Source organism: Bradysia coprophila, unplaced genomic scaffold, assembly GCF_014529535.1.
Source record: "Bradysia coprophila strain Holo2 unplaced genomic scaffold, BU_Bcop_v1 contig_494, whole genome shotgun sequence".
Classification (NCBI taxonomy): domain Eukaryota; kingdom Metazoa; phylum Arthropoda; class Insecta; order Diptera; family Sciaridae; genus Bradysia; species Bradysia coprophila.
In genome coordinates this window covers 1,174,091-1,185,428 of record NW_023503746.1, presented here as the reverse complement: position 1 = coordinate 1,185,428, position 11,338 = coordinate 1,174,091, and the positions used below count along the sequence as shown (strand labels likewise).

Genomic DNA, 11,338 nt, shown 5'->3' with positions numbered 1-11,338 from the left:
TTCTGTGACGAAATAATAAATGTGATGGAACATCTGATTGTTAGTACTGTACACAATAAGCTACATATGCAGTTAAATCCATAAATAAATTAACAAAAAGCTAAGACTTCATTTCCACTTACCAAAGAAGTACTCCGTGTGAGAGACAAAATTGATTTTTTTAAATTTTTTCTTTTTTTCCTTGACAGCTTGCTCTCTCACGGCTCTCAAACGGAGTACTTTTTGTTGAGTGGAAACCATACTTAAATAATGAAAAAAAAAATCATAAAAACAAACCTTTGCTTACGACCATAGTCGGGAGAGTGTTCACGTAAATCTTGACTTGAACCTCGGCTAAATACACGAAACACAACCAAAACAATAAAAAACGATAAATAAAAACATGCAAAAATGAAAATAAAAAATAATTTAACAAAAAACGATGCCAAATGCATAACTATAAAGTGAATATGGAACATTGAGACACTGTCTGTTGTCCCATTTTTATTTATAGAATGTACACTGCTTCATATAGGAATCAATAATCGACAATCGACCTCTCAATGTTCTCTGATTCACATTACCAATTCATATCTACATCAAAATACTCGTGCATAATAGACCCCCAGTCCTTGCATCATACTTCTATTGTGATAATCAGACAATGTACAAAAGTTCGTTGAATGCTAAAAATCCCACAATCAAAAACCCCGACTACCCCGAAATACTTACACAGGTGTTTTGCCTTGTCTCGACTGTGACTGCTTCCTTGCCTCTTTGCTGCCAGCTGGTGGTTGTTTCGGTTTGCAAGCTCTATCGATTTCGGATTGACGGCGAGCCGTATTTTCCATGAACTCTTTGTGATCGACAATTAGCTGCTCCACAATCGGAATTTCTTCCGGCAACGGTTCGCTTTCCAGACCTACAAATTTGTCAATTTTAACATCTCCACCAAAACCTTTGATATTCAAATTCGTTCTTACTGAGCAAGGTAGCTTCCAATCCGGATAACCATGCCAATAATTCCTCGATCGATTCATCCAAATCTTTCAAGGACTGCATGTGCGACCGTAATTTAGCTTCTCGGCTCAATGCCCATTGTGAAACTTCGTCCCATCGCGATTGAATGATTGTAATCCAGTTCTTGATGATTGGAATGGCATCTGGGTACGCTTTACCCAAAATGCTGTTCGCCAAGCGTAGAGTGTCATCCTTGTCTCTTTCCTTCTCTCGTAGTTCCCGCAAGAATTTGGTATGCAGTTCCAGCAATTCTCTGGCATGAGATTCATCATCGGGCATCGAAGCAGCAAATCGCAATTGTTGTTCAGCTTCTGATAACCATTCCAGCAACATGTGCACTTGCTTGTGCAATCGTTCGGCTTCTCGTAGAGCATCCTGTAGTCGACGACCGCGACGTTCGCTTAAATCGGTTACGTCGCTCCAGAGTCGTTGTACTTCCGTTAACGATTTCGACAGATCTTTGGCGTCTCCACTACGCTCCAATTCTTTGCCAGTCTTCAATACACTTTCCATTTGATTGGCACGTTTTTGCAGATCTGATTCCAGGTTTTTGTGTTGGTCCACCAATTGCGTTACAGTTTCCAAATCGCCATGAACAGGACCTTCTTCGGACAGGCGATTCTTGGTCTTACGTAGCCATTCCAACAATGCTTGAAGAGCATCAGAGAATTGACCAGACAACAACAGAGCTTCTTCGAGTTTACGTTGACGATCGACACTCTTTGTACAAACTCTTGTCCATGTTTCTTTGAGTTCGTTCAACATTCTCATCAGAATTGGTTCATCTGACTTTGGTGCTCTGTCGATCAAACTCTTTCCACTTCTCATCGTTGTATCGAATTGTCCTTGTTTCGATGACAGATTTCGCTGGGTTTCCTTTAGTCGATCCAAATGTTTCTTAATTTTAATGGCATCGTTGCTCGATGCGGCTTCTTCAGCCAAATTGTCTAAGGTAGTTTCAGTATCTTGTAACCACGACAGCAATCCATGCCAGCTTTCGTGGAATTCACGGGCCTCCTTGTAACCATGATCGAGAGCTCGTGTTCGTTCAGCAGCCTTAGCCACTACACGCTCCCAACGATGTTGCACGGACACTAATAAATTCTTGATCAAAATCACATCTTGCTTTTGACTGAAGTATTTCAGATGCGTTCCCTTCTTATCCAACAGCAGCATAGCTTCACGATGGATGGACACATCTTTCTGCAAGATTTTATGTTCTTCGATTTGAGTTTGAATTATTTCCAGAACACGAGATACGGACGACGCACTGGCCAACTGTTTCTCAGCATTTGTCAACCATTCGACGAATGCCTGTAGAGCATCGTGGAACTCATTTGCTTCTTTCAAAGCAATTTCGAGTTTAATCTTCTTATCCGATGCTCGAGATAGTACAGCGTCCCAACGTTGTTTCAACGTTCGCAAGGTGTGCTGAAGATTGCTTGACGATGCCTTCATTTGTGCCTGTTTCTTGATGTATTCTTGACCTTGCGCTTGAAGAGTTTCAACCTTCGGTCTGTTGTCTTCAAGTTCGTTAAAGATCTCCATGAATCGTTCCAATTGTTCCGATGCAGTTTCTGGCAATCCACCAACTGGTTTACCAGCACCAATCACACCGTCCACATCACCCAACCAGCCGAGAATGTCCTGTACTTCAGCAATGAAGGCTTGTGCATCTCGAAGAGCTTCCTCGAGTTCGTGTTGACGATCGGCAGCCTTCTGCAGTAGGTCTTTCCACTGACTGTTCAGTTTCTTCAATTTTTCTTGCGTGGTAGATGCCTCCAATGATCCTCGGTCCGATTCGATGAGTTGCCGTCCGGCATCGTTCAATGTGTCTACGGAACTTTGATGTGCTTGGATATCGTTGGCGAGTACTTTCAGCTTGGCCAACTCGATTTCATTCAATTGTGGATCACCAGGAATCTGATCAAATGAGAAATTGGAATTTAATAACTTCGCGCCGTGAGACAGTAACAACAAGTACTTACAGGTTTAAGTTGATCCAATGTTCCATCAGTTTTGTTAATCCAAACCAATAATTCGTTAAGCGCATGTTGGAACTGACCAAGATGAAGCAGGGCGTGTTCCAATTGTTTCTGGCGTTCGACCATTCCTTTGAGTAGATTTTCCCATCGTCTGTTGACTGAGTGTAATGGTTCTCGAATAGCAGCGGCTTGTTCGGGCGAAGTTCTTTCGGTGAGGTCGACGGCTTGTCTATAATTTTGAGAAAATGGTTAGGAACACAGTCGTTGAAGGGGTTTATCATTAAGCCAAACACATAGCCAAGTATATTACGCACAGCAAATAATTCTTCACTCCATGCTATCTGTTTGAAGTGAGTGAATGTAACCGTAGCAGTAGAAATATAATGTTCACGTACTAGTGTGAAGTGTTGGACGAATATACCACTCTCGCGTAATTTACGTGATTTTTGTAAGTCGAAATTTCGTCGACGGGACAATGTGAATTATATTCGACCAGCAATTTCAACAAGTACGCTGAATTAACAATAACACTTTTAACGAAATGAAAGCAACAACATCGAAAGAAGGAGTCTTATTGAATAAAAAGCCAAGAAGATGTTCTCTGAAACTGAAGGCTATGTAGCGAATGATTCGAACATTATGATGAACTTTAGTAGCGATAGTCGTTTGTACCAATGGCTTCGAATTGAATTTACAAACGGATAATATGAGGTTAGCCTATGGCAAGGTCTCCAGCGAAACATTAACTTTAATCTTGTTGTAAGCTCACTAGTATTCTACACTTGATAATCAAGCGCAGCAAGAGGTCAAAATAATTAAAAAAAATCAACAAAATTCAATGTAAGAAAGGGCAACAATAAACATTCCAAACGATTAAATCTTAAAGTGTGCTTGCCTGTCCAATGCTCTGTTGTTGATGAAACACAATTACCACAACCACCATGAAATTTTGATTAAAGAGATTCCCAATTTAAGTGTGTAAACAGACACGGAAAATAAATCGAAAATATTGAACTCACCGATTTAGAGCTTCGACTTCCACCATATGTGGATCGACATCATCCTTGAATCGCTTCAATTGCTCGATTTGCTTCTTAACCGCTTCAATATCCGAACCAATCGGACCCAAATGAACGAATCGGTCTTCGGCCTTGGCCAGGAACGCCAACAAATTCTGTAATGTCTCGTGGAATTCCATTGCCTTCTCCATGGCGTCGATCAAATTCTCTTCTCTCTTTGCATACAAAGCCGTAATGTTGTCCCAGGCATGGTCCAAATCTTCGATGTGTTTCTTCACTTCGGGTTTGTCGGGTTCGCCGCACAATGACATCAAATTGGTACCGGTTCGGCGGACTTCTTCCACTTCCGGTTTCGTTTGATCGATTTCATGGCGAATCTCTTGGAGTGCTACCTGTTGCTTCTTGATTTCTTGGGGTTGAGCAGCCGGAGGTTCTTGGGACGTAAGCGATTCTTCCAAATCGTTCAATGTGTCCATGACCGCTTGCAATTGTTTCCAGAATTTCTCGGCAGCAGCAAGGGCATCTTCTAGTGATCCACCACGTTTGGATGTAGCCTTTTGTAGATCGTTCCAGAGATTGTTCAGTTTTTCCAGCTTCTTCTTGATATCCTTCACAGCTGGATCTGAGGTATTACCGGCCTTGGCGATGACATCACTGGCAGCACGTTTAACAGCATTGAATGCTTCGCTTCGTTTATCCAGATCGTCGATCAGCGCATTGTTGTCTTCAATTTGATCACGAATCTTCGGTGGATGTACGGAAATCGGGTCGGCTTGATTGACTTGGTCAGCTGTATTCGCTAGTGCACGAAGCATACCCTCCAATTTATCGGAGAATTGACTTGACTCCTGAAGAGCTTGGTCAAGCGCCTGTTGACGTTCACGCAATTCGGTTCGCAAGGCAGCATAGCGAGCATTGTCACTGTCCAATATATCGTTAATTTTGGCTGCATCTTCGTCGGCAACCAAATTTGCCAAAGCTTCTCCGGTTTTGTTGAGTTTATCCAAAAGTGGTTTATGTTCACCAATCGACTGTACCAACCTCTCATTCTTGTCTTGTTGAATGGCAATTTGATCGGCACGTAACGCTGGCATACTCAACAGTGAAATTTGATGTTCCATGTCGTCCAACCAGGAAGAGATGGTGCTATGTGAATCAGCAAAGTGTTCGGATAGTGGTAAAGCTTGTTCCAATATTGACAAACGGTCGGAACAGAGTTGTGCGACAGTATCTACCACTTCCTTCAGATCTTCTAACTTTTCTCTTAGAGCTGCAGTATTATCATTCGGTTGAGATTCTCGTAAAACTTTCTTGGCAGCAGCTGTTACATCACGTACTCGTCCCTTTTGACTAGAAATATCATCATTGATTGATCGATGTTCTTGCAATTGTGCTCGAACCAATCTCGGTTCGATAGCTGGTGGATCTGCATCCCGTAGACTGGCGTCCATATCACGGAACCATTCGAGCAATTCGTCCAAATCGCCGGTAACTTCCTTCGATCGTAGCTTACTGAGATGTAATCGTTCAGCTTTGCGTTGGATTTGTTCAACAATCGCATCGAAACGGCGATTGTCTCGACTGACCAGACTTTCAATGGTGGATGCACCTTCTCCCGGTGAAACTTGACACAATTGTGGTCCGACTTGATTGACACATTCCAGAACTGGCCTCATCTCTGATAATTCACCTTCTAAACGTAAAATGTCGCTTTCACGAGGCTCTCCCGATGCAAGGGCACCTTCGGCAGCTTGCATCCATTCCACCAAACGGTTGTGAGCATTGTGGAACTTTTGAACAATCGGCAACGCGTCTTGAGTGTTTTTCAGTAGGTCACCACCTTTAGTGGCCAGTTCCCCGTAACGTCGTTGTATCGAATCCAATTTGTCTTTGAGTTGAATGGCTTCGTCGGCAGTTATATGTTTCATGAGCTCAGAACCGGTTTCGACAGTTGAATCGACATTCGGTGCTCGACTTGCAATATCTTCGTTCAGGTCAACCAAAATGTCCATCTGCTCTAACAGTTTATCGGTGTGAACGGGGACAACACGATATCTAGCTAAACGTTGCTCCATACTTTCCATCCAAGCAACTAATTCCTGATAAGTCAACACCAAATGACGTAATCCTTGGCGCGATTCGGCTAATAATTGGCCTACATTGTCACTAGCATCAACCAAGTTGGTATAGCGGTCTGTGATGCCTCTGACTTTTTCACCTAAGCCAACCGCTTCATCTTCACCAACCAATTCCATTAATTGACCCGCAATGTCGGTAAGTTCGGAGAAATCTGGTTTTTTGTCCAAAATTTCATTGTGTAGGGCGTCGTGCTCACGAATTCGTTGTTGGATTTTCTCTTCGTCTGTTGGCACCAATTCCATATTTTTAACGGAACGTTCAGCACCATCCAACCAATTGGAAAGCGGTACCAATTTGTCTTGGAATTTCTTGGCAACTTCCATGGCCTGTTCTAGGTCTAGTGTGCGTTTTTGTGCAGTGTCAGTCAAAGCATCGAAACGTCCCATCAACTCCTTCAATTGTCGTTCAATAGCTGCCTTCTCAGCTGGTTCGCAATTACCAGCAACTTCTTGGCCGAGCGCGAATAGCGAGGACATCGAGTTTTGTCTGTCCAAAAGCAATTTTTTGAGGAATTTCTGTTCCTGGAGCTGAGCCTTGACAACTTTGTAATCGGCACTTGGTGGTTTCTGATTGGCGACCATTTCTTCCGTGTCACTGAGCCATTTCGATAATCCATCCAAAGCTTCTTGGAATTTACCGGATTGCAATAGTGCAACGTCCAAGCGTCGTTCGCGTTCATTGAGCTTATCTTTCAAGTCATTCCACTGCTCGTTTAGTTTTTCTAGATCCTTTTCGAGGACAGCTGTTGAAACGCCACCTAATGCTGATCGCACTAATTCTTGACCGGATCGATTAACTTCAACAATTCGTTTGGCCAATGGTTCAACGGTACGGTCGCGGAATTTCCTGAGATCGTCTTGCTGCAAACGAATCTGCTCCAATTCGGAACTGACTGGCTTCATTTTCCTCAATTGATCGCGAACATCTTTCAGATCATCTACAACTCCTGTGTGTTCATCGTAGAAGTTCTGTAGCGCCTTCAATGTCTTCTGCAAAGCGTCATCGTGATCCTTGGCACGGTTGTCAAGACGACCCAGTGTTTTACGAAGTGTCGATATTTGTTCACGTGTCTGTATGGTGTCCGGTGAGAAACCAGAGTCCACCAAATCTTGACCGGCACGTTCGACTTCAGCCACATCGTCAGCTTTACGATCGATTTTGTCTAAAATGGCTGCCACTTCATCGATTTGTCCCAAAACAACGCGTACCTCTCGTCCAGGCGGTGATAGAGAATCGACAACGTGTTCCAATTCGGATAGATCGAGCGTCAAATTCTTTACTTGTTCATTGAATTGAGTGACGGCTGTCGCAGCGGATTGTAGTTCACCGCAACGATCATCGAGTTTGTTATGCAAATCATCAATTCGGTCGGCAACAGCTTCAACTTCAGTTTTCAAATGTTCGGCGTCACCACCAGCGTTTCTAGTTTCCAATCCAATATCGGAAGCCAATTTACGGAGACTCTGCAATGGTTTTTTCAAGGCAGCAGCGTCTTCACGAATCGTTTTCACGCGTTCCAATAGTTTAGGATCTCTAGCAGCACCACCAAGAGCATCATGAGCACCCAAGCGATCTTCACAACGGCCAACGGCATGATCAAGATCACGTAGCTCTTCATTGAAATCGCCCAATCGTCTCGCGCAATTCTCTAATGTCTGAGCTCGAGATAGCAAATCATTATTAAGTCTCTCCCATCGTTCCTTGGTATCTTGCAATTCTGCCTTGACGGGGTCCTTATCGATATCGCATGATGACAAGAATGCATCTCCCAGACTCTTCGTACTGTCGTATTCTCCAGATCGTTTCCACACCTCACTTCTGAATGCTTGCAACTCTTTCAGTTGTTGATCCAATTGAGATTTCTTCAGAACACCAGGCCTCAAACTTGCCAGTTTATCTTCAGCTGTTCTGAGCCAAGATACAAACACCTCTGAAGCAGCACCGTATTTCTTGCATTGTTCCATACATGTTTGCAAACGGGAATGACGATCGACAGCTTCACGACGAAGTTTCTCCCATTGTTGGGATATCTTTTCCAGATCTCTTTGAAGAGTTCGATCGGTCGAAGTTGGTTTCCCTTGAAGTTCTTTGCCTTTGTTCAACAACATGATGATTTCGTGTTCACGGGCCATAACTTCTCGATAGATGGGCTCATGGGTGTCGATTTGATGTTGAAGCACTGGCTTATGGGCAGAAATTAACAAACGTTCGCTTAATTCACCCAATTCACTAGCCAACCAGCCAAGGGTACGAGCACAACTTTCACCGAATTGACGACCGTCTCGTAAGGCTGCTTCCATCTCTGCTTTACGATTGTCCAATTTCTTTTGAAGAGCTTGGTATTGTTTGCCAAGAGCACCAACTCGAGCATTCACATCGGCTCGTGACGCTGGATCTCCTAAAACGTTGCACAAAGCAGCAGCGGCAGCTTCAGCATCAGCTAACAATGGACGTTGACCTTCGAGCTGGCGATCAAGATTTTCGATTTTTCTTAACGTTTCTTGATGATCCCGATCGGTTGGTAGTGCGTCTAGGCTGTCGCTAATTGTTTGCAATGCTTCTCGCAAGCGATTTAATCCTGCATCGAATTCTTTACTGGAATCGGCAGCTGCTCCTAAACTCTGGGCACGTTCCTCTAATCTTGCGACCAAGTCGTCCCATTTGGTTTGAACATTGTTAAGTTTGGTTACAACGGCTCTGCCTTCAGGAGATGTAGCGTTTAAGTAATCGATCACGACATGACCGACATCTTGCAAATGGTTTAATTGTGGCTGTTGACCTCTGAACTCTTCACGTAGTACTTGAACCTGTTGCACTTGACTCTGTACCATGCGTGGATCTGACGAAATCGGTCCCAACACTGTCAACATGCGTTCTTTGGCACTCAACCATGTACTGAGATTATCATGAGTGTCGAGGAAGTCACGTAGTTGTTCGGAGAAGTTTATACGGTCCTTGCAGAGATCGTTGAGTCCTTTCCATCTATCTGCAACTTCTTCCAATTCGTTACGAAGACGATCAGCACCAGTTACATCGGGCTTTCTCTTCAACAAGTCCTTGATTTGAGCTTTGGTCGAATCCAATAGGCTTTGTCGTTCGTACATTTCTTCGAGAACTTTCCGGGCCTGTTTTGTGCACCGTTCAGCTTCGTCTTTCGTTCCGATGGCTTCTTTCGGCACTTGTCGTTGAATTTTGTCCAAGAATGCCGACAAAGTTTTAAGACTCTCATGGTGTTTCTTCACTTCGTCCTTCAAACCGTCCAATTCATTCGAGCGATCATTCAATCGAGCACCAACCAAACTGTAACGATTGTTTATTTCAGTGAGCTGCTGTTGAATTGGTGACAAATCGGATAATTGGAATCCATCTTGCGACGATCTGCGACTACCAAATCCACTCGATCCACCGGGTGACAATGGTGATACAGCCGGAGTCTTACTTGGGCTGGATGCACGATCATCGCCAGACATTCTTCTCAATGGACTAGTGGTAGGTCGTTTCGTTGGGCTGTATGTAGATCGTTTTCTTCCGGGACTGTCTGGGCGAATTAATGCTTCGTATTGAGCTCCCAAATCGTTTACTTTGTCAATGGTTGGGCCATAATCGCGATGCTCTTTAACGATCGGTTTCAGCTCTTCAATTTGACGCACGATGACATCTAAATCAACAGCCGCTGGAGAGAGACCATTTGTCTTGGCTTCGATTCGAGATAACCATCCGAGAACTTGGTCTTTGAGTTTCTCGTAAGAGCTGAGATGCTCCGCCTTTTGCTTGGATAGTTTTGCTTTCTCATCCAATGAAGTGTCCAAATTCTTCCATTGATTTTCCAATGCCTTGACACGATCACGAACTGGACCAGTGTCTGTGACATCTCGCTTAGCAACCAAATCTTTACCGAGTCGTACGCAATTTTCATATGCTGGCCGTAGACTATCCTTAATTCTGGCCATTTCGTACATTCGGTTGGCCAATTCTTCGGCTGGAAGTGATGTCAGCTCACGACTGTCTAGGGCTTCGTACAGATTCGAAAGTTCTATTTCTACGTTCGAACTGTCATCGTTGAATGTATTCAATTGAGCCAATGTTTCGTCCAAGAAGTCACCGCGTTTGGAGGCTTTTTCGAACAGTTTTTCGTATCTACCAACAACGTCCTGAAGTTTGCCTTCGATTTTCTTTGCCATGCGGGCGTTCGATGCAGTGGCTATGAGATCTCCAGCTGACTTAGTTACACTGGCCATACTAGCATGATGTGACTCCAAATCGGCCATTAAGCTACGGTGTTCACGTACTTGATCTTGCAAACGCTCCTTAATCAAAGAAGCTGGCCGGAAGCTGACTTTGAACTTATCTTCAGCTTGATTCACCCAATTGACCAGGCCATCTAATGCATCTTGAACACCTTGAGATTGAACCAGAGCGGTATCCAGTAACTTGCAACGGTCACCTAGAGCTTCCAACAGTTGATTGTATCTATCACGAACTTGTTCAACCGGAATTTCAAGAGCTGACACTTCCGATGGGCTCAGCTGTCCAGCCAAAGACTTCAACAAAGTAGATAGACACTGTTGAACGTTATCGATGAGCCGTCCTTGTGAAAGGAATTCATTGTGCAGTGCTTTCGCTTCTCCCATCTGTTCTTGTACAGCTAATGGATCGGCAGCAATCGGATCAGATAAGGTCTTGGACACTTTTGGTTGAATTTCGTTGAGCCAGTTTCGTGCTTTGTCTAGAGCATCTTGATAGTCTCGTTGGCGACCACCAAGACCAGAAAGACGATCGGATAGGGCATTTGCTCGGTTGAGTAGATCCTTGTATTGGGCGGACACCAGTTGAACCTCTTTACGTATTGGGCTTTCTGAGCTTGCCAATGGTTCGATATGATGTAAACGGTCTGGCAGCGATGTTCGGAAGTCGTTCAGAATGTTCAGGTAATCCTTGCTCTCGTCAACGAATTTCTGGGCTGACATTGAAATGAATCGAAGATCAGCTTGATGAGCAATAACATCGCTGACAAATTCGCGAGTTGATTCAGCTTGGGACGATAAACGATTCAGATCTGACAGAGACGATTCTTTGTCTTCCAGTGTTCGTCGAGCTGTTTGCAACCAAGTTGAGAATATTTCCAATTCCGATCTGAATTTCGGGAGCGAATTTTATGTTAATTGGGTGAACTCAAAAGGCAAGAAGGAATTAAAA

At 43.8% G+C, this 11,338-nt stretch overlaps 1 protein-coding gene across 50 annotated transcripts in view; it reads right to left on the bottom strand.

Moving 5' to 3' along the window:
- LOC119082791 (microtubule-actin cross-linking factor 1) overlaps positions 1–11,338 on the bottom strand; it is a 150,483-nt gene that overhangs the window by 14,401 nt on the left and 124,744 nt on the right. For 22 of the 50 annotated variants that reach the window (XM_037192406.1, XM_037192405.1, XM_037192412.1 and 19 more), the window contains 6 exons: positions 4,004–11,275; positions 3,880–3,891; positions 2,988–3,213; positions 963–2,922; positions 712–901; positions 277–333 (listed from right to left, as the gene is read on the bottom strand). In XM_037192406.1, the coding sequence (XP_037048301.1) occupies positions 277–333; positions 712–901; positions 963–2,922; positions 2,988–3,213; positions 3,880–3,891; positions 4,004–11,275 (9,717 nt within the window). The remainder of the gene's footprint in view (positions 1–276; positions 334–711; positions 902–962; positions 2,923–2,987; positions 3,214–3,879; positions 3,892–4,003; positions 11,276–11,338) is intronic. The other 28 variants (XM_037192433.1, XM_037192434.1, XM_037192426.1 and 25 more) reach the window with 3 other exon arrangements.